Below are 23,097 nucleotides of genomic sequence, written 5' to 3'. Positions count from 1 at the left end.
TCCTCAGTCCTTCGCAAGATACTCGTGTCCCATTAGACTAGGGCTTCTACTCCCTAGGGGTGAGTCTAAGCCCCAGGGGACCATGTCTGGCGACATCTGTGCTCCTGGCATTGAGTGGGTGGGGGCTGGGATGCTGCTCAGCACCCCACAGGCCCTGGCACGGCTCCCCAACCGGGAATTATGCAGCCCCAGTGTCAGCTGTGCCAAGGAGGAGAGACTGGTTTACAGGGAGTGGCTCTTGCTGGCCAGCACTTTTCCATCCACTAAGTAAGGTTCTGAAATCACCATTTGCTCACCCTGTCCCTCCAGGATGAGCAGTGTCCCCAGTTCCCCAGCCCAAAACAAGAAGGCAGTTGTGATAAATACATTTATTTCCCCAAGGTCCTCCTGTGCATCTGGCCCCACATCCAGCAGGGGAGGACACGAGGGCTCAGCCAGAGCATGGATGAGATTTAGGGCTCGTGGTAGGACTAGAGGGGAGGTTCAGAATGACCCTCCCCTGGGAGTCAGGCCAGGGGTGCAGGAAGAAGGGGGTCTCAGTAGACCACCTCATACACGGTGGCCTTCTTGTCCCCAGAGCCTGTCACGATGTACTTGTTGTTCCCGGAGATGTCACAACTGAGCACAGAGGAGGACTCCTTGGACTGTGGACAGGAGGGGGCAGAGGAGGGGAGAGTGAGGCACAGCCAAGGCCAGCACAGTCTGGCTCATGCTCCTGACCACCTTCACATTCAGAGGAAAGACACAAGGCAACTGGGGCAGCACCTGTCCCCAAGGGTGAGCTATGGTCAAGGCCGGAGCTGAGACAGGACTTGGGGGCCCAACATGGGGAGCCTAGCCGTGAGGAGAGAAGGAGGGTAACAGTTCTTCCAGAGAAGAGTGATGATGCTCCTGGGAAGAGCCAGACCTCAGTTCCCTAGAACAGCAGAACCACCATCTTCTGGGAAGCTTAGAGAGGGTGTGTATCAGACATGAGGTCACACAGCACAGAAGAGAGCTAAGGCTTAAAAGTAGGATGACCTACACCAGCAAACTGTTTCTTTTTTTTGACCACGCAGCTTGAGGGATCTTAGTTCCCTGACCAGGGATTGAACCTAAGCTCTGGGCAGTGAGAGCACAGAGTCCTAAGCAATGGACTACCAGGGAATTCCCTCGGCAAACTACTGAAAGGGGCCCAATACAATTTCAGGCTTTGACCTGAAAGCTCATTTAAGTCCAGTAAGCTCTGGCCGGTAAGTGCAAGGACCAAATCAGTCAGTGTTACATCATCTACTATTTTTTCCCCCACAGTCCTTTAAAAAATGTAAAAACTGTTCCTCATCGAGCAGGATAGCTCTAAGAAAGATGCCAGAGTAAGTGTTGTGGAGGATGGAGAGAAATCGGAACCCTTCCATATTGCCAGTGGGAATAAGAAATTTGGGAAAGAGTCTGGCAGTTCCTTCAAAGATTAAACAACTCTCAGCAATTCCATTCCAAGATATCTGCCCAGGAGAAATGAAAACAGGCATGCACAGGAGAATGTACATGAATGTTCACAGCAGCGCAATTCACAGCAGCCCAGAAGTGGAGACAACCCTAGTACCCATCAACAGGTGATGGATGAACACAGTATGGTCCATCCACACAGTAGAATATTAGTCTCTATATTCCTTAAAATGGAAGGAGGTTCTGACACCTGCTACATCATGGATGGACCTTGGGGGATGTGATGCTCAGTGAGAGAAGAGACACAGAAGAATAAATTTTGTGTGATCGCACTCACATGAGTCATCAAATCCACAGAGACAGGAAGTAGACGGTGGGGCCAGGGGATGGGAAGTCAGTGTCTCATGGGGACAGAGTTTCAGTATGGGAAGATGAGAAAGTTCTGGAGATGATGGTAGGGATGGTTATAGGACAGTATGAATGTACTTAATGCCACTGAGCCCTGCATTTTAAAATGGTTAAGATGGTGAATTTTATATGGATTTATCACAACACTTCCCTGGTGGCTCAGACGGTAAAGTGTCTGCCTACAATGCAGGAGACCCAGGTTCAATCCGTGGGTTGGGAAGATCCCCTAGAGAAGGAAATGGCAACCCACTCCAGTATTCCTGCCTGGAAAATCCCATGGATGGAGGAGCCTGGTAGACTACAGTCCATGGGGTTGCAAAGAGTCGGACACGACTGAGCAACTTCACAACTAATAACACAGTTTGTGCACAGATGTGGCCTTCAGGCTGGTGAGGACGCTCCCCTGTTCAACCCCCACCCCTCTCTGGGTCCTGGGGCACCTGGTGTCCTGCAGTGGTGGTGGTGGGGTGGAGACTTCAGACATGCAGTACCTGGAAGATGCTGGCCCCGTACGGCGTCCTCCAGGCATTGAGCAGGTTGTCCTTCCCTGTGCTCACGAACCACCGCCCTGGGGGAAGAGGGTGAGTTCAGGAGGGTGGTGGACTGGAAGAAGCCAGGGCTAGGGGTGGCAGACAGAGACAGGGCAACCTGGTCTGGCCTCTCCCTTCCTTTCCTGCACCTCTGCCCTCTCCTGGCGGACAGGAAGCCCCTTTACTGAGGCTCCAGCCTTCCCGCCAAGTGCCAGATGGTAAACCCAAGGTCCCAAAGAGCTCTAACTGACCTTCAAGAAAGGGGAGCCCCAAGAGAGGGTGGTCAGATAAAAATAGGGTGCCCAGGGAGTTCCCTACTTGTCCAGTGGTTAGACTGTGCTTTCACTGCTGAGGGACCAGGTTTAATCCCTGCTTAGGGAACTAAAATCCCAAAAGCTATGTGGCGTGGCCAAAATTCGGGGAAAGAAGCAAAACAAAAAGAAAAACCAGGGTGCTCAGTTACATTTGAACCTAAGATCAACCATGAATCATTTTTAGTACAGGTGGGTCCCAAATAGTTCATTATCTATTTTTTAACAAATATGTATTTATTTGGCTGTGCCAGGACTTAGGGCATGTGGGATCCAGTTCCCTGACCAGGGATTAAACCCAGGCTCCCTGCATTGGCAGCCACTGGGCCAACAGGGAAGTCCCTCTGTTTGTTTTAAATATATGTAAGTTCCATGAACTACTTGGGATATATCAATACTGAAAACAACAAACAAAATTAGTGTAAGTATATCCCATGCAATATTTGAGATCTATGCACTAAAATAGTATAAATGATATCTCATGCATTTTGGGGACATACTTATGCTAATAAATTATATGCTGTTTAGTGTACAAGTATATCCCACAAGGTACTAACAAATTCTTTGTCCTTTAGAGCAGCGGTCCCCAACCTTTGTGGCACCAGGGACTGGTTTCATGGAGGACAATTTTTCCATGAGGAACAAGATAAGAGAGGGTGGCTTCAGGGTGATTCCAGTGCATGACATTTATTGCGCACTTTATTCCTATTATTATTACATCATCTCTACCTTAGATCATCAGGCAATAGATCCTGAGGTTTGGGACTTCTGGTTAGAGTATGTCCCATGCAATACTTGGGACGTACTTCTATTAAGGAGTGATGTGTTGTTTAAGATTCAAATGTAATCGGGCATCCTCTTTTTCTGTTGTGGGTTTTTGTTGTTGTTGTTGTGATTTGGCAACCCTGCCCCAGCGCCCCAGCTCCCAGAGGCCCCACCCAAGCCCCAGAGACGCACCGCAGGAGGCAAACTTGAGGGACAGCACGCAGCTCTCGTGGAGATGCAGCTGGTATTTCTCGGGCTTCCGGACATGTAGGAGCTCCACACTACTGCTCTCCATGCCAACGGCCAGCCAGTCCTGGTTAGGGCAGTGGCCCAGGGAAAAAATCTAGGGGTGAAGAGATGAAACAAAAAAACCCTTGGCATGTGGTGGGGGGATGCCCAGAGCTGCGGGGCCCGGGGAGGAGGGGAGCAGTCCAACATTCTCCCGCTGCAGCTCCTGCATGGAGAGGCAGCTGGCCCTGGGCCTGGAGCAGAGCGCAGCAGGCAACTGCGTGTCGAATCATTAATATTAATCAGAATTACACGGAGCCCCGGGGCCTCACATCCATTATCTTCTCTGAACGCACAACAGCTCTGGGAGGGAGGGAGGGAGAGAGGGAGGGAAGGGGTGAAGCCAGCGAGGACCGCAGCTCCCCTTGAGCAGATGGTGGAAGGGAAGCTGAGGCCATGTCCAGCTCAAGGTCACAGAGCAAGTCCGAGAAAGACCAGGCCTCCCAACACCCAGCCTGGAACGTTCCCTACTTGCCAACACCTCTTTTTACTTTGCTTTGAAAGGATGCAGTGCCCTCATTGGTCTGTGTGCCACGTCAAGCACAGCACAGAGAACAGTAAGGCCCTCTTCACTCCTAAGCCTTTCTAAGTCTTCCTGATAAATTAGACACATGTGGAAAGAACCATACATTCACAGCAGAGAGAAGAGTAGAAGGTTTTGTGTGTTCCTGGCCATTTAGAAGCGTCCCTGTATAAAGAAGAGGGTAGGCTGGGGGGATGGGAGATATTCACCATGGGATCACCAGATATGAAGTCACCCATCTAAGTGTTGGGGACAAGGGATGGACAACTGTATCCACTTGCTCTCCTGATGTCTCTATCAAAGGAAGCTTCAAGCTAAAGAGAAGGTAAAATGAGTTTGGAAGCTAGTTCTCAGCAGGCTTCAAGGAGGAGACAAATTGGAGATGGGTTTTGAAGGATGGGTAGGAGTTTACCAGTTGCAGGAAGGAAGGGAAAGGCATGTCAGTCAGAGGGAACAATAAGTGGGAAGATCTAGAGGGGTCATAGGGCATGGTGTGTAAGACTAGAGCACAGAGGCCTTAAAAAAACATGCCAAGGAGCTCACAACCTGCCCCCAAAGCAGCAGGAGACAGGATCTGGGTCCGAGGTACCTGAAGACCTGTCCTTGGCTCAGCCCCTGCAGGCTCAGCCCCGGGGAGCCCCATGATTCTGCCCAGCTCCTTTACTACATCCTTCAGTCTTGATTTTCAGAACACCCCTAACAGAGACCTCTCTGTGTCCAGCTCCTACATCAGCTTCTATCTATCCCCTGGGGTCAGCAGCTCCTCTGTGATGAGTCCTGGGGTGGGGGTAGGTCAGGAGCTCTCAGTAGGGTCAAGAGGTTGAAGGCTGGGAGGAGAAACCAGCTACACAGGAGAAGACAAAGGAACAGGGGAATGGCTTGGCAAGATCATCTGGGAAGATGATCTGAGGGTCTTAGTAGCCTCACAGCTTGATATGAATCATCTCCTTTGTGCTTCCCTGTGTCTGTCTTTGAAGGACTGATTAAAGAGGAATGACTGTGGATGTGTCTCAAGGACAAGAAAGATGGACACAGAGGGTAGGTGTTTGGTCCTGTCTGGCATCTGGGTGCCTCAGGGGGAGAGGAAGGAAGGCTGGATTCCTGGAGCTTGCGTCCCACTTCTGCCAGACCCTGTGTGGCACCTGGGAGCTGAAGTCATGCTGCTGCAGCTGGCGCCCCTCCCGCAGGTCCCAGCAGCGCACGGTGTTGTCCAGGCCCCCTGTCCAGAGCCGAGTGCCATAATCCGAAATGTCGATGCAGCTGGCCCCATCCGTGTGGCCCTGGAACTGCCTGGAGAAAGGAGGGCCCAGGTGTCAACCCTGGAGGCGGTGCTGCTTTAGCGTCTTCCCAGGCAGCACCAACAGAAGAGGGCAGGAGCTTGCCCGAGGTCACAGGGCACCAGCCACCCACCTGACCATGGTCTGGTTCTGCAGGTCCCAGACCACGATGTTGCCATCGCTGCAGCAGGAGAAGCAGACCTTGGCGTCAGGACTGACGGCCAGGGCATAGCAGGCGGGCGCCGAGGAGGTCAGCTCCGCCTTGATGCGAGGAGTGGGTGCCGCCAGGTCCCAGATGGACAAGGTGCTGGCTTCACCGCCCACAATCAGACTCCGGCCGTCTGGCAGCAACTTGCAGGAACGAATGTAGTTGTCCCGGTTCTGGGAGGGGAGAGAAGCGAGGACAGGAGGTGGGACCTCCAGCCAAGCCTGCAGGAACCCAGCTGAAGAAATCATCCCACTGGCCTATAAGCTATGCTCCTGGTTGGCCCTTGAATTCCACCCATTGGCCCATAAACCCCATCCCTGTTGGGCTATAAATCGTGTCCTGTGGCCTATAATCACCTGTCGGTGCCCTAAGAGCTCTGCCCCTAATTGGCCAAAAGCCCAACCCTGGTTGGCTTATAAACTCCAGTTTAATCAGTCCTTGACCTATAGCCCCACCCCTAGGTGGCCTATAAGCCCTGCCCCTCTGGCTGCAAGGTCCCCCTCCCTTGTCTGCAGGCCCCGCCCCATGTGTCTACAGGCCCTGCCTCTTGTATGTGCAGGCCCCGCCCCACCCTCACCAGGCAGTCCAGCTGGGCCACTGGCATCTTGGCGCCGGGCTGGCCCACGTCCCACACCTTCACACAGCCCTTGCCACCCGTGTACACGTGCTGTGTGGAGCCGCTGATGGTGACTGCACAGACCACCTCGCCGTGTGCCAGCGTGTGCAGCTGCCGCGCATGCCGTGGGATGCCTGCGCCTACCAGTGCATCGGAAGGGAAGGGCACCGGCTGCATCTGCCCGTCCGCAGACACGTGGAAGGAGTAGGCCCTGGACGGGAGGTGGGGCATGATGCACAAGGAGCCGGGACCCTCCTTACCCTCAACCCCCAGGGTAGGGAGGGGTCTTCCCCTGCCTGTGCCCCCATGTGTTTAGGGACAGGGCCCCAGGATCAAAGGTGACATGGCATGGCCAGCGCAATACAAAAGAGGAAGTGGTCCGGCTGTGGCCCGGTGCGTGGGAAGCAAGCACTTAGTAGGAGTTGGTGAAACAGAAGATCCAGGAAGATGCCTTGTGAGTTTCAGACGCAGTCCAATAGCAGCCACACAGGGCCAGTTAAATTTAAAGAAATGTAAAATTTCAGTTCCTCAGCTGCAGTGACCACATTTGAAGTGTTCAATAGCCACAGATGGCAGATGGCTCTCAGATCAGACAGCCCTAAGTATAGAATGTTCTCCTCATGGCAAAAAGTTCTACCAATCTTGGGGCCAGCTCATTCTCTGGGGTGGGAGGCATTATTGGGTAGGGAGCAACATCCTTGGGTCCCATGCTTCTAGAGGCTAGAAGCATTGGGGTGTGACATCCAAACATATCACCAGACTTCACCAAACATCCTGGGGGAGGGGCAGCACAAAATCTATGCCCTGCTGAGAACCCCTGGTCTAGATCTTGCTTGTTACATATCTCTTTATCCAGACAGCAACTCTGGGAGCCCAAATTATCTTACAGAAGAGTCTTTTGCGACAGGCAGAGGGAGAGCCCAACCCCCACCCCACTATATAAGCACCTCAGAGGAGGCAGGGAGCACCACCCTGGTACTCACGGCTTTCCCCCAGGGATGGTGGGCAGGGAGGAAGAGATGGATGACCCTCGGAGATGTGGGTGAGACTCAAACGCCATCTGCCAAAACACCAGTGGGGGTGTCACGGGGAGGGTGACTAAAACCCGTGTCTGCCTCTCCCGCGCCCACTTGCTACATCCCCCTCTGTTTATCAGAGGACCCCTCCCCACCAATTTGTTTATCAGCTCCTCCCAAGAAAGGGGAGGTGCCCTCTTCTCTACCTGTCCTACAGATGGGAAAGTAGAGGCTTTCACATGAGGGAACCCCAAAGTCTCTAGCGGGAGAATCCTAGCACCCCAGAGTTGGAGGGATCCTGATGAATCTCCTGTCCAATGCTCAGAACAGGGGTCAGCAAACCACGGCCCCCTGCTTGTATTTGTAAATAAAGTTTTATTGGCACACAGCCATACCCATTCCTGTATATATTGTCTAGGATGGTTTTGAGCTATGAAAGCAGAGTCAGGTAGTTGTGATAGGAACCAACTGGTCTGCCAAGCCAAAAATGCTCACCATCTGGCCCTTTACAGAAAACATTGCTGACCTCTGTTTTACAGTGTCACTTGCAAGTGCCCATCCAGCCTCTGGCCTGGGATAACTCCAGTGACAGACCTTTTATTCCCTCTGGAGGCATCTACACCCACTTCAGGATGGCTCACTCTAGCCAGCGTTCATCCCGGTACTGCGGTACTGGGGCCCACACGGACCTTGTCCCCTCGCCTTGCTGCAGCTCGGGGCTCTCATGCCTCCTTTAGCTCCTCCTCGTGGACATCACTTCTGTCCTCTCCCTGGGCTAGTCCTTTCTCTGCAATCTATCAGGATCATCGAAGTCCCTCCGAAATCGGGGCAAACTACTGTACACCATCTGCCGGAAGGCTGAAGGGGCCCCTCACATTCCATGTCTGGGCTTTTGTTTCTCTCAATGCAGCATGATCACAGGTGTCTTTTCCGTAGTCACAGGAGCTTATCTGTACTAAGCTTGTGGGGCTACTGAGACCGTCAAATCGTCTTCTCACCGGCACTCACCAAGCCAGGATGCCCCTCACTTTCCCCATTCCCTGGTCTTTCCACGTGCAACTGGTTTCTCCTCCCAGCCCCCAGCCCCTGGGTCCTGCTGACATCTGGCATTGCTCACCCTGAGGACTCACCATGGGAGAGCGTCCGTACACCACAGAGCCGCTGACCTGGGGGGACAGGTGGAGGCTGACATAGGAGCTGGGCACGGAGAGGTCCCCGTTAAGGGCGCTGTGGGAGCCCAGGCTGAAGGATGTGGTGAAGGGACTGGACAGGGTCAGGGGACTCCTCAGGGCTGAGTAAGAAGAGATAAAGACAGGTTTTCAGACACATCGGGTCCAGCTGCCTTAGGGGAGTTCCAAGGCTCTCATGTTCTAGCACAGCATCCAACATACCCTGTCCTATCTCTAAACGCTTAACAGATGCTGTTCACTCTGGCCAACAAGCCCTTCCCTTTCCTTTTTCAGTTATCAAACTCCTACTCATCCTTCAAAACCCAGACTCAATTGTCCAGCAACATCTCAGGAACACCCTCAAACCTCCCCCACTCTACCCCTAACCTCCAACCTTGCCCATCTTGAGTCCCTCCCTCTATCCCAACCCCCATAATAACGATGGGGAAAGTGAAGCTCAGAGAAGTCAGGTCACTTGCCCAAGGTCACACAGCTGGTAAGTGTCCAAAGCTGACCTCAAACCCAAGCATGTGTAACTCCAAAACTTGTCTTTCTAGGGTACTGGAGCCCCCAAGAAAGTTACTTCCCCTCTCTGGGCCTCAGCTGACCCCTGCCACCATCAAGCCAAGACAATGAAGAAGCAAGAGGCCCAGCATGAGGCAGTGTCTAGCTCAGTCATGGAAAGTGCAAGGTAATGCCAGGACTGTAAGCCAGACCTCCTGCCTCCCCACCCCCATTGTCAAGAGCTCCCCAGAAGGGAGCAGGGACTCACCAATACTGTCTGTGGAAGGCGCAGGCTTGGCTGCTAGCTGGCGGAGGTGACTGGCCGAGCTGGGCCCAGGGGTGGATGCGTCCTGGGGCGGGGAGGAGTCGCAGGATTTGGAGGCAGGAGTGCTGGCCGGAAGATCGTTCTGGGGGATAGGGCAGGACTGAACACCACCAGACACTTGGTGCCTTGCAGCCCAAGGATCTGGGCGGAAGGTGAGAGCAGGTACACCTGGGGCAGACCAGGGCTCATGGCAGGCATACACAGACACCTGGGGACAGGCCCCACAGGTGACCCCCTGAGCACGGGACCCATGTGAGCATCCGTGCACATCCGAACGCCAGATGGACATCTGAGCATCGACCCTCGGGGTGCACACACAGGAACCCACGCAGTCTTAGGAGAATCGCGCATGTGTGTGATAAGGCATACGATGTAGCCGCAGGGTAAAAAAGGCGGTGAACATTCACACACTTGGGGCAAGCTGGGCCCATGGGGATCATGAGAGAAGGCAGTACACAGACTTAGAAGGTGTCACATCCTTTAGGACAGAGGACCAAACTCTAGGATGGGCTCTCCAAGCAGGAGACCACAGCGTGTTCCCAAGGCAAGACCCTAGTACTGCTGGGCACCCACTTGCTCCCCATGAGGAGGGGATGTCCCCCACTGCTGTCCCTCCCCATGGGGACCCTGGAAGAGAGGGGAAGCTGAGCCTCCATGTGGGAACAAGCTCCGTCTCAGCTTTCTGTCATCGCTTTCTTTGCCTTTCAAGAAACTTCACATCCTCATCTTGTGTGGGCTGCACCCTATCTTTCTTTCCTTCACAGGATCACACGTTTTGTGACAACCACATTCACACACCCATGGCAGGGAGTAGTTGGGGCCAACATGGGGACGGGGGGCCTTCTGGGGGCGTCTCTGTTAAAATAGCACTGTCCCTCCCACTCTGCATCTCTTTGGCATGGGAGGAGGGCACAGGAGATACCATGGGAGCCCCAACCTTGGCAGTTGCCATAGCAACCAGCTGGGAGGGGAAGCCTAGAAACCGACACAGTCTCCCTGGTAAGTGCAGGGCAGGGGTCTGGGGAAGAGTTGGGGGCAGGGACAAATCGAGCTGAACTGAGAATGCCTGGAGGGGTTGGGAGGGTGGGGGAGTGCTTTCAGGTGGTCCCCTACACCTGGCATCAAACATGAGGAGAAGCAAGGAGAAAGTTTTTCTGGTATGAGTCATCTTTCCTTACAGCTGGGGCTGGTGTGTGTGTCCTCAAGGCCTTAACACTCCCAGGGCTGGAGTCAGCCTGGCCAGTTGCCAATTCTATAGCTTCACTCCCTATGTGTATTTTCACTGACTTCCTATCTATTGCTAGAGACACTTGTTTTCCACGTAAGATGGTGAGTTCCCTTTTAATATTATTTACAAAGTTGCCTTTTCAGATTTATTGAGATTCCACGGAATGAGTCCACTGAGGAAAAATTTCCGGGCTAATGCAGAGGTAGATTTTTAGGGACGTAATAATCAGGAAGGGAATGCTGGAGCACACCAGCCTGGCTCATTTCTCTCATCCCACATCTAACGCGGCAGCCTGTTTTCAGGTCCCTGGGATGAATAAAATGAGTTTCAAGCCCCCCCCCCAACCACTACTTACCAGGACGAGTTCCTTGGCTCTGGGGAGTGGTGAGCCAAGGCTGGAGGCCAAGGAGGCTGGACTGTCCACGAGGTCCCGACGAGCAGGGATGCAGGTAGATGCCTTTCCACATGGGGTGGTTGCTGGGCTGGGGGGCTCGGAGGGTTGGTCCTGGGTTTGAGGAGGTGACGATGAATGGGGGTGGCACTGAAGTGGCAGAGGAAGGAGAGCTCCTCTCTATACCCTACCCGTGTCCCACCCCGACCTCTAGAATGGACATCTAGGACCCACCTTGGGAGGATTATGAAACCTCCCTGTGCCTCAGTTGATTCATCTGTACAGTGGGCTTAAGGACATAAGCTACACAGAGCAACAACTCTATATGGGCTTGGTTTTCTTTCCCCTCATTGAATAGATGAGGAAAAGTGAGGCCAGGGAAGGGGTGTCACTGCCCCGAAGTCACGCAGAGAACCAGGGCATGAAGCCACTTCCATTGCCTGCCTCTGGGGTTCTCTGGGCCTCAGTTTCCCCACCTATGCTATGGACAGGTCAGCCTGGGATGTCCTGGTTTCCCCTACTCCCCTTGGCCCCATAGCATCCCCATCCCAGCCATTCCACAGAGAGGGGAACACAAGGCCCCCCAACTCTCCCAGATAACCCACTGCCTGCTCTGTGCCCAGACCAGACCTGAAGTCAGAGTGGGAAGAGCCTGGACCCTGACTCACCTCGTCCACCACCAGGTTGTAGTCGCTCTTGTCCTCGTCACTCTCCTGGGGGGACATGGGGGGAAGAGAGCTCACCGTGGCCCTACCCCTGCCTCCACACCCCCTTACATCTCCTTGGGAGGGTCTGATTGGGATTCTGGGGCTTAGTTCATTTGTTCAATACAAAGGAGACCAGTGGGGAAAATCTCTCAACGTAGAAGAATGGAGAAGATGAATCTGAGCACCCAAGAGGTGCTGTGTGGCCTCAGTTTACCCCTCTTTGCTGTGGGGGGAGAGCCGGAGGTCAGGAGCATCCTTACCTCCTTCCCAGCTCTTGACCCACAGAGGCGATCAACCTCTCAGGCTGGTTGGCCTCACCCACCCCCATCTGCCCACCCAAGTCCATGCGCGCCTCCCTCTCTACTCACATAAGGTCCTGACAGATCCTTCTCCTCGGCTCTCTGCTTTCCATTTCCACCCAGGCCGCTGGGCCGCTCCTCTTCCACCACACTCTCCGGGGGTGAGGGAGACACACTCTGCAGAGCCACAGGGGCCAGGTGGGAGAGAGTCAGAGCCCGGAGCCCAAGACTGGGTCCTGGCCCAGCCAGAACCGAGGATCCCCATCATTGTTATTAGGACCTGTGCCCCAAGCTTCTCATCTGGAAAAAAGGACCTTCCAAGGGCAGATTCAGTGGTGTTGTGACAATCATAAATGTCCCCAGATATCACCCAAGGGCCCCTGGGGGGCACCCGTGCAAACTGAAATAAGCTCTGAGTGCAAAATGCATTCAGAGCTTGGAGACAGTAAAGATCCCATTAAGACTGTTTTATGTTGTGAGTTTGGGTTCTGAGGGAGGCATGAGCCAACCTTGCAGGTCTCTTTGCATGGCCCTGCAATAAACCTTTCTCCGCTAAACTAAACAAAACAAAACAAAACAAAACAACCTTTTATGTTGATTACAGGTTGAAATATTGTAGATGCATTGTGTTAAATAAAATTTACTGTTGAAATTCATTTCACCTGCTTAACTTTTCTAATGTGGCTACCTGAAAATTCATAGTGATGTTTACAGAAAGTTAAATATGTGATTGAAAATGCATGGAAACACACGCACACTCGAGTGTGTGTAAAACCATGAAGTGGGAATAAGCCCTGTGGGGGGCACCCATGTCCATTTTCTGACTGTGACACTATTTTAGTTCTGAAAGATGTTATTACTGGGTGAGGGGTACAGGGGACCTCCTTGTACATTTCTTTGCAACCTCCCGCACATCTGTAATGATTTCAAAACTAAACAATTTTTAAAAACTACCTACAGGGCTCACATGATATTTCTGTTGGGCAGTGCTCTTGTAGATGATAAAAATGGAGAGGATGAGGGATAAATTAATGACAGAGGAATGGATGGAATGCTACCCAGGCATGCATTCATTTATTCTATTGCAAAAATCGCTTGAGATGGAAAATTTGAAATAAATAAAACTCTAGTCTTATGGGCAGGTCCCTACCCCCCCAAAATACAGGCTACACAGTGTGAAAGCGGGATGTGGTCTCCTTCTGAGGCCCCAACAGCTCAGAACAAGCAGCTTCAGCCACATGTGAATACAAAGCAAATGTTAGATAAGAGGGCAAGTCCCCCGAGCCCCTCAACTTACCCTGCTAGGGACTCTCTCCACTGGCGGGCGGGGGTGGGGTAAAGGGAGAGAAAGGAAAAGAAGCGGGGGGTTATATCCCACGGTGCTAGAGCGCTCAGCCGTCCACTGCACATAAAGCCCTCTTCCCAACTCAGAAACTCCCTCCTCCTTCTAACACCCTGGCAAGGAGTGGACTGTCCCTTCCCTGCACCATTCAGATAGATGCCCAGAGAGGTTTATAACTTGCCCAAAGACACATAGCCCACGGAGAACAGAATGGAACCTGCAACTCTGCAGCCCCCTCCGTTCCCTCACGTTTATTTTTAAGTTTTATTTATTATTTCTTTTAAGGCTGTGCTGGGTTTCCGCTGCTGTGTGGGTTACTCTCTAGTTGAGTTACGTGAGCTTCTCATCGCAATGGCCTCTTGCTGTGGTGCACGGGCTCTAAGGAGCGCAGGCTTCGGGAGTTGCGGCTCCTTGGCTCTAGAGCACAGGTTCAATTACTGTGGCGCACAGGCTTTGTGGGGTTGTCTTGGACCAGGGATTGAGCCCGTGTCTCCTGCATTAGCAGGCAGCTTCTTTACCACCAAGCCACCTGGGAAGTTCCATCCTTCTCATTTAGATGAGTTTAGTGGTCCTGCTACCCTCTCCCCACGCCCCCAGCCCCTGCCATCGGGGATGTCCACTCACCTCTGGACCCCTCCGCCTCCACGCCTGCCCGCTCCTCCTTGGTGACCGCGGCCAGCTGAGCCTGGGCGGCCAGGGCTCCCGACAGGGCCAGCAGCCCCGTAGCACTGCTGCCCACCAGCCCCGCTGGGCGAGGGGTGAGGGGCACAGGGGGGGCGTGGTGGGCCAGTGGCTGGAGCTGCTGCTGCTGGAGAGGAGGGGGGTGGGCCAGGGGCGGGCAGGGGCAGGCCCTGGGAGCCCCCGCTTCCCCTAGCTGAAGCCGGAGAGGCTGTGTCTGGGCAGACAGGGCCCGCCTTGGGGTCTCCAAGGCTACCGGAGCACTGGCCCACTAGCTGCCCACCCAACACCCCCAGCTTCACCACCGAGGGCAGGGCGGGCGCCAGACGACTCACCCCAATGAGGCTGTTCAGCTCCCCGACTGTCACCTGCTTGGCCCGCTCCACAGCCTGCAGGACCTGCTGTTGGTGCTGGAGGTGGGGGTGGGGTCAGGGGCGCTCAGGAGAGCGCCCTTATCTGATCAGAGACCTCACCTCTCAGACAACACCCTCTGGGACCCCCCCTTTTTTATCAGTCACACCCTGCAAGCATGTGGGATCTTAGTTCCTTGACCAGGAATCCAACCCGCGGCCCCTACGTTGGGAGTACTGGACCATCAGGAAAGCACCTGCCCCTCTTCTTCTCTCACTTGCTCTTTCTATTATATTTTCTTTCTCTCCTTTCAAAATCAGGAAACAAAGCACTGCAGTGCAGTTCAAACCAATACTTAGAAAGCGGAGTTTATACATCAGAGTCCCTGCCTTTGGCACCGCTGACGTCGTGGCTGGGCCACCGTGTATGGGGACCGTCCTGGGCACTGTGGCATGTGGAGCCCCATCCCTGCCCCCAACACTCACTGGATGCCAGAAACACCCCCAGTAGTCACAACCACAAAGGTCCCCACCATCACCCAGTGTCCCCTGAGGACAGAATCACCCCCAGTAAAGAACCACTGTACAAATAAGCAGCCATGGGCCAACCACCCAGGTCACAAAATACAAACTGGCAGTCTCTAAAGGTCCCCCATGCACCCCACCCTCATCCCGCCCTTGTTCCTTCCTTCCTCTCCCCCCTTTCACATGGTGATAAAACATCCTCAACTGCACTGTTGGATACAGAAGCCGTTTGCAGCCACTGAGCACTTGAAATGTGGCTGGTGCAATTGAGGAACGAGATGCCTCCTTTAATTAATTTGACAGAAATTTACATATTAATTTAATGTAATATATTATAAAAGAAATAAAAATTAATACAGATGTAAATGGCTACACATAGCTAGTGGCTCCTGTGTTCTCTCTAAGGCCACTTTTGCACCCAAACTACCCAGGATGGAGATTGGGGCTGTTCCATTAAGGAGGTGTCAGGATACCGTTGGGGTGTCCTGTATGGGGCACACCTGTAAGGGTGTGTCCAGGCCAGGGATTGGTATGTTTTGACTGCAAAGGGCCAGAGAGTCAATAATTTTGGTTTTGTAGGCCAGAGGGTCTCTATGGAAACTACTCAGCTCTGCCATTTTATGGGGAAAGCTGCCATAGACAACAAAAACATGAATGGGCATGGCTGTGTGCCAATAAAACTTTATTTACAAAACAAGTGAAAGGCCAGTGATTTAGCCCTCAGGTTGCTGTTTGCTGACTCCTGGTCTAGAAGCATGGAATTTGCTGGGGCACAAATGTGTGTCTTAATTCACTCCTTCCCAAAGTCCTTTTACCCCATTTCCTACTGTAGTTTGGCCTCTGTCATGCTGGGCCACCTTGTTCAGACACCATCTCTAAATCCGAGAGCAGACAGAATGAATCTCACTCCGTCTCAAGAGCCCAGAAACCTTGATGGGGTCCAAACCAAAAGGAGCATCTTTCCCCTTTCGTGGTCTCCAACACAGTGAGGGCCCCCTGTGTAGCTACCTTGTGTCAGAATCTGTCCTCTCATCTCTCTGGAGATAGAATGTTCCAGATGGAAGCAGGAATGGGGGTTCAAAAGTCCTGAAGAGCTTAGGGCATTTGCACAAGGGCTAACTTTATTTTTTAAATTTCAATGAAGTGCTCACACTCTCTTATCTGTCCCTTTCCACATTTTTGTATTATTGTGATTACAAGTACAGAAGAGTTACCCTTTAACCATGTTTAAGTGGTATGAAGCACGTTCACATTGTCCTGCAACCATTCCCACAATCATCTCCAGAGCTTTCTCATCCTCCCAAATGGAAACTCTGTCCCCATGAAATACTGACTCCCTGTTCCCTTCCCCAGCCCTTGGCCCCACCACCTACTTCCTGTCTCTGTGGATCTGACTCCTCCAGGGACCTCCTGTGAGTGGAATCACATAGTATATGTCCTTTTGTGACTGGCTGATTTCCATCAGCATAATGGAGGGACTAAGTACCAGGGACAGACTTTTATTTGGTGTACTAAACACCAGCATCATCCTCACCACCTTGTATGTAGCCGCTGTTCTAAATTTTATGACCGAGGCACAGAGAGGGCAATGTTCTAAATTTTATGATGGAGGCACAGAGAGGGCAAGCCACTAGCCCAAGGCCACATGGCCAGGATTTGGACCGAGGCAGCCTGGCTGCAGGCTTGAGCACCAACCCCCTTTCCTCTCAGCCAAAACCTGCCTCCATCCCGAAAGTCCCAGCCCAGCCAGTGCCTAGACTCCCAGGCCAAATCCTTCTTCCAGTTCCCCTCCCCCACCTCCACGAAGCCCACTCACCTCCTGAGTCAGGAAGGGGATAATCTGAGCACAGATCCCACTGAGACGCTTCACAATCTCGGCCTGGCAGGAAGCAACAGGGAGGAGGCTTGGAGGCCAGGCTGTCAATCCACAACCTCAACTCCAGGGCACAACAAGCCTTGCAAAGCTTGGGGTGAGGGGTCTGTCTCCCACAGGTGCAAATATGGGACACAGGCTGAGAGTCTGGCAGAGAGGCTGTCCACCTGATGTCCAGTGCAGCGTTGAGCTGAGAGACAGGATGGATATACCACCTGCCAGACCCACTCAACAGAGATTCCCAGAAAGCAGGTGCAGCCACCCAGTGCAGACTGGGACCTACCCCCGCTCCCCCAGGAGCTTTGAGTTCAGCATAAACAGAGGGAGTGGAGCCCCCGCCTGGAGTCCCAAGTTCAAGCCCTGGCTGGTCCCAGGTCTTTCCCAGGCATGGCCCCTCTCTCGGTTGCCCCTGTGCCCTGTGGCTGCAGTCAGCAGGCCATCCCAGTATACCACTCAGGAGTGTGATGCTATAAGAAATACACATTCTGGGGGAAAGAATTTGAAAAAGAATAGCTACATGTATATGTATAGCTGTCCCTTAACACAACATTGTTAATCAACTCTAACCCAATATAAAATAAAAAGTTAAAAAATTTATATATACATTTGCTCTTTGCCTTGTTCTTGGCACGGAGCTCCTACAACTCTAGGGATTTCAGAATAGTAGCGGCAAGAGGAGCATCTTTTGTCATTCACAATAAGTCCATGTCACCCACACTTGAGTGACACTTAGGGATGGAACTTCTCTCAGGCCTACCCCCAACCCCTGACCTCCAAGGAGGGGAGAGGGGCTGGGGGGTGGCAGAGAGCTTCCTGGTGGGTGGATGCGTGTTTGTGGAGGGAGACAGTGTCCAGAGAAGGCACAGAAGCTCCAGGCCCTTCTCCCTAACCTTGTCCTGTGTATCTCTTCCATCAGGCTGTTTCTAAGTCATATCTTTTATCATAAATGGGTAATGTAAGTAAGAGCTTTCCTTTCTGTGAGCCATTCTGGCAAAACATCAGACCAGGGAGTGGGTTATGGGAACTCTGATTTATAGCTGGCGGGTCAGAAGCCCAGGAGGCAGGGGCAGTCCTGTGGGGCCCTAATCCTAACCCTGAACCACTGGGGTTTGCACCGGGTAGGTGCGTTAGGGTTGAACTGAAGCATAGGGACACGCAGCTGGTGTCAGATTTCCAGAACTGTTCTGTGTAGCGAAAACACACACATTTCGTGTCAGAGAGTGGGTTAGAAATAGTGTGGTTTTACTTGTAGGTTTCATCTGGGACTGGGGCTGGGCAGGGAGTGCCCCATAGAGGCTGAACAGAGGGGAAACATGTGAGTGGGTGGGGAAGGGGGTTTTCTGTCAGTCTGTGCTTTGCCCCTGCCTGAGTTACAGAGCTGCTGGATGCACCTGGGTGAGGCTGTGTCTTCCATCTCTTACCAGGAGGGTGGAACCAGGCTCCCAGAGTTGGGACCCTACACCTTGCCCTCCACCCCATAAAGAGGTCTATTTCATGCACCCATAGGACCACACCATGCTGCAGGCAAACAAGCCCCCTCCTACCCACACCAGACCCAGGAGAACCCACAGAGACCCAGAAAAGCATGCCAAGGCAGGCTCCCTCAAGGCACTCCCAGCTCACCCTCACTTCTTCCCACCCACCAGAAAGACCCTAGGCTTTGCCGATTAATTCTAATATTCTGATGGACAGAACCCAAGATTCCATCAACCTTAGAATCTCCAGGTCCCTCTTGTCCTCTTAGAAAACATCTGGGTGCATGGGTGGTTCTGTGATAAAATTCTCACCTCCCCTTTAGAAACCATCAGAAAATCTTAAGGTCAGTCTCAGGATCTGGGGGTTAATCTCGGGCACATGGAGCCAATTTCAGAACCTTCAGGTATGACTCAGAACCCTGAGATCACTCTCAGACATAGAAGACAGTCTCAGAACCTTGGATCATTAGCATTAATCTTAGAACCTTCAAAACGGCATCAGAACCTAGGGGTTCCATCTCAGACCCTAAGGATCCATCTCCGGATGTCAGACACATTGGGCTGAAAGGGACCTCTAAGACTATCTGTTTGTCCCCTTCTTAGGACAGAAGTCCCTCCCCAGGCTCCGTGACCTGGCTGTTGGCCTCTACTACAAGGAAGCTGGCCCTTATCTGCTGCCCACATCTCTCCTGGACAAAATCTCCAGAAATTCATTTTCAAGGCTGAAATCTGGCCCCTAGTCCCAGAGATTTCAGGATAAGATGTCTGCTCCCTGGGCCTGTGACTGCTGGAGATCTGGATCCCTCTCACAGCTTCCAGATCCCCCTCCTCCCACTGGACACCCTTACCCTCAACACAGTTACCTGCTTATGCATTTCGATGTTGAGCCCGTAGGACATTTCATAGTACTGCAAAGGAAAGGCCGTCTGGCAGTGTCCATCATAGCCACGGATGTCCAGCTGCACTGGGTGACTGGGTCTTCCAACAGCCCCCAGACTCAGGGGATCACAGCAGGACCCAGAGCCTCCCAGATCCTTGGGGGCCCAGAAAGGGGGCCCAGAAAGGGAGCCCAGAAAGGGAGCCCAGAGGAGAAAGCAAGACTCTCCTCCCTCCATTCTCTCCAGGGGGGTGGGGTCACCTCAGCCCCTCAGAGATGCCCAGGAGGAGAGGAGGTATCCTTGATTTATTGTTCCAAGAGCTGGCAGACAGCCTGGAACCCCAAGCAGCCTATTTTACAGATGAGGGAAACTGAGGCCCACAGCCGGCTGGGGACATGTCCCAGAGCAGTACTGGAGTTGGGGTTCATGCCCATCATGTTTCAACTCACAGACAAGCCATCTTCCCCACTGCCTCCCACCCAGTATGACAACCCCCTCACCATGACATAATGTCGCTGCATTTCTGTCTTCTCACTGGCCAACTTCTCACACTCCAGCTTGAGGCTGGGAAGGGGACAGAACATTGGGATTCCATCCTCCTTGCCCCCCAGCAGAGACACCCACGGACCCCTTCTGGGCCAGCTTCCACAGTGATGAGATTGGCTCTCCCCACCTCCACACACCCACCCCCAACTCCCGCTCCCAGGCCGGCCCCATCCTTTCCCAGGCTCCAAGTGTCCCAGCACTGGACGGGCTGTCCTCCTCACCTTCGCTTCTACCTGGAAGCCCTCCTCTCGGCCCTGGGGTCCCTCCGTCCTCCCAGCACGCTGGTGACCCCGCCCCTCTGCCCCAGGCGAGCCCCTGGGGAGGGGCGCCCCGGTCCCCAAACCCTTACCTGTGGTACTGAGCCTGAAGAAACTGGAATTCTTCTTTGATGCGGTCGCAGATCTCCAAGATCGAGAACTTGAAGGGCTGGCCAGACTGAAGCGGGGTCTTGAGGGGGGACGCCCAGGTCTGAGTTCCAGGACGCCCGGCGCCCCCAACCTCCCCGCAGCCTGGGCCCCCACTCACCGGGTGCCTTCCCTGGGGGTACATCCTGCCGATCCGGGAGGCCCTCCGCCACGACTCCGGAGCTTGACGATCTGGGGGGGCCAGGAGAAGGCGGGGTGGGGGAGAGGCTGGGGTGGGGGGTCTGCCCGAGAAAGAAGGGGCAGCGGCGTGGGGCAGGGGACCCTGGAGTTCCCCCGCCCCCCGAGTGAGCGCGCGGTGTCGCGGGGACCAAGGGGCGCCGAGGCCCCCGCCGGGCGTGGGGCGCGCGACCGGCGCAGAAGGTCGGGCGAGCGGCGGCCGGTTTCGGAGGCGCGGGCGGCGGGCCCCGCGCGGAGCCGCCTCCCTCCGGCGGGGCTCGGCCGGGAGCCGCGGGCAGAGCCGCCTTAAGGTGGCGCCGCCGCCCCCGGCCCGCCCACCCGGCCCGCCTGCCCCTCGCGCCGCGGCCCCGGGACCACCCCCTCCCTTCCACCCGGGACCAGTAGGGAAACTGAGGCTACCGTCCAGCCCCGCAAACGTCGCCACTCCCCACTCTCCCGAGGACCCAAGAGAGAAAAACCAGTTAAACACCTAGTGACCCACTGTGAGGGTAGCTTGGGGCGGGGAAGACGAGGGGGCCTGAAATGGTCTTTCTGAGGAAATGGGCTTAGACTTAAGGATGGGGAAAACAGCCTGCCAAGCGCTGGCTGGAGAACCTGCCTGCAGGGACAGAGTCTAACCTGCAAAATCATCAGAGGAGGGTTGAGCTTGCGGGCAGAGCCAGGCCCCTCCACCCTCACTGGGCCTCGGTATTCGGTATTCCCACCTGTAAAATGGTCAAAGCAGGGGTTATTTTCCGACTACACACACAGGAACAGCCCTTAGCCTGCTCTGGAACGGAGTAAACTTCCAGAGATGGGAGTTGGGTTCCCATGGCCACACCAGTGGACCTGGCTGTCTCCGCTCTCAGACCATGAGCTCCTAGAAAACAGAGGTCCCACTGACGACAAATACGGATTTCTGCCATCAGACTGAGATCTCTCTCAAGGTGGGACTCCATCTCCCATTGCAGACTGCACATATCCAGTGAGGTGGGAGGTAGGACATTCTTATTCCCATTTTGCTCATGAGAAACTTCAGGGTCGTTTGTTAAGTCAATCAACAAACGTGTGGAGAGCCTAGTGTGGACCAGACACTGCTCCAGGCCCAGGAGTTCAACAGGGAACCAAACAGAGAAAACCCCTGGCCTTGTGTTAATATCTGCACCCGTGTCTGTAGATGAGCAAGCAGAAGCATACAAAAGCCCTGTTGAATTTATTGAGCACCTATGACATACCAGGCCTCCTTCTAGGCAGACGGAATACAGGATGGATGGAGAACAGATTTCTGGCCTTCTCTGAGATCAGTGGATAAAACAAGATTGTAGCTAGAAAATCATGAAAGTGTGTGTGTGTACAAAGAGGCTTTAGGGGGGCAATTATGGAGATTAGAGGGAATCTACTTATTTGGGGTGTCTGAGAGAAACCTCTTGGAGGAGGTTGACGCATGAAGGCTAAAGATGGGGAGTCATGGGAAGGAGGAAGGAAGATTCTAAAGATAAAGGATAAAGATACATGTGTGTGTTGTGAAAATGTTAGTCGCTCAGTCACGTCTGACTCTTTGCAACCCCATGGGCTGTAGCTCACTGACTCCTCTGTCCATGGAATTCTCCAGGCCAGAATATTGGAGTGGGTTGCCATCCCCTTCTCCAGGGGAATCTTCCTGACCCAGGATCGAACCCAGGTCTCCCGCACTGCAGGCAGATTCTTTACCGTCTGAGCCACCAGGGAAGCTGGAGTATAAGTATTCTATGGTTCCTTATTGCCATCAAGAAAAAAGCCAAACTCTTTCCTCTTCCCACAAGGCCCTGCACAAACCCTCTCCCCACCCTCCCTTCCCTGACCCCAACTCACATCACTTTCACCCTCTTACATTCCCCTCCAGCTACATGGGCTTCCCCTGCTGTTCTTCCCAGACACCCAGTACGATCCTGCCCCAGGGCCTTTGCACTTCCTGCTCCCTTTCACTGGAATGCTGTTCCCTTGCTTCTTATTATTCAGGTCTCAGCACCAAGGTCAATTCCTCAGAAAGGCCCTTCCTAGCCACCCACTTAAACAATATTCACCCACCCACTCCACCCTGTTATTCTCAAACACTGTATCTTGTACTCTCTCTTGCTCTCTTGGCCCTATCAGAGTTTATTTTGACATGATTGTGTTTCTTTGTGGGTTGTTCCACTCATTCTTCTCCCTCACTCAGCCATGTTGGGACAGAACCTGTCTGAGTGCCTGCAGAACCTGGCATACAGTAAGTACTCAATAAATGAACAGGCAGGGGCATGAGAAAAGAGTGGATCCAGCTAAAGGCAGATATCACTGACCGCACTCCTGCTGGGGAATTCTAAGAAACAGAGGGTGCCAGCATTCCATGACGCCAAAAGTTCATCATTCCAAGTTTTGGGACATCTGTGCAGTCCTAATTCCAAAACGTTTCCAGGAGGCAGCTTACCTCCCTGGGAAGACGAGAGCTCCCTACTCTGGGCCACTTCCTCATCCTCTACTGCTTCCACCTCCTGAAGTCCAACGGCTCCTTCTTGACCCTCACCTCGGACCTGTGCACAGAGTGGACTTTCCCCTCCCTGCCCTCATGCCCTCCCAACATGCTGGCCCTCATTCTTCTCTCAGGCTGGTCTCTTTCCTCCTAGCCTCGTCATCTGAATGTCACCTTCGCCCACACCTCTGGCTGCCCAGGCTCTGAGCCACCATGTTCTCTTAGAGGCTTCAGGCATCACCTTCATGAAGCTGGCTCTAAGCTCTGGCTCCACCCCTGGTCCCTACCCGGAGGCCCAGCCCTGTGAGTAGAGTCCCCACTAATGGATGTCCCCCAGGCCACTAGAGGCAGCAGCTTTCCCCAGACCTGTC

General features: G+C 53.6%; 1 protein-coding gene across 8 annotated transcripts; it reads right to left on the bottom strand.

Annotated features, from left to right (window-relative positions):
- Window positions 1-353: 353 nt before the first annotated feature.
- TLE2 (TLE family member 2, transcriptional corepressor) lies at window positions 354-20,565 on the bottom strand. 8 transcript variants are annotated; one of them, XM_069589485.1, is made up of 20 exons: window positions 20,183-20,565; window positions 20,007-20,104; window positions 19,612-19,675; window positions 19,097-19,141; window positions 16,702-16,764; window positions 14,346-14,420; window positions 13,957-14,137; window positions 13,288-13,307; window positions 12,060-12,167; window positions 11,653-11,697; window positions 10,949-11,098; window positions 9,309-9,447; window positions 8,498-8,658; window positions 7,335-7,411; window positions 6,313-6,562; window positions 5,661-5,908; window positions 5,393-5,540; window positions 3,632-3,782; window positions 2,325-2,401; window positions 354-644 (listed from the first exon to the last, which is right to left on the bottom strand). In XM_069589485.1, the coding sequence occupies exons 1-20, from the start codon at window positions 20,204-20,206 to the stop codon at window positions 537-539; spliced, it is 2,232 nt and encodes a 743-aa protein (XP_069445586.1). In that variant the 5' UTR covers window positions 20,207-20,565; the 3' UTR covers window positions 354-536. The 8 variants fall into 8 exon arrangements, with proteins under 8 accessions (XP_069445586.1, XP_069445585.1, XP_069445587.1 ...); XM_069589484.1 differs by having other exon boundaries at window positions 13,957-14,140; window positions 20,183-20,525; XM_069589486.1 differs by having other exon boundaries at window positions 9,309-9,465; window positions 10,949-11,134; window positions 13,957-14,140; window positions 20,183-20,517.
- Window positions 20,566-23,097: the final 2,532 nt, after the last annotated feature.

Source organism: Ovis canadensis, chromosome 5 (genome assembly GCF_042477335.2).
Source record: "Ovis canadensis isolate MfBH-ARS-UI-01 breed Bighorn chromosome 5, ARS-UI_OviCan_v2, whole genome shotgun sequence".
NCBI classification, from domain to species: domain Eukaryota; kingdom Metazoa; phylum Chordata; class Mammalia; order Artiodactyla; family Bovidae; genus Ovis; species Ovis canadensis.
The sequence above is the reverse complement of the archived record's forward strand: the minus strand, read 5'-3'. Positions and strand labels throughout refer to the sequence as shown.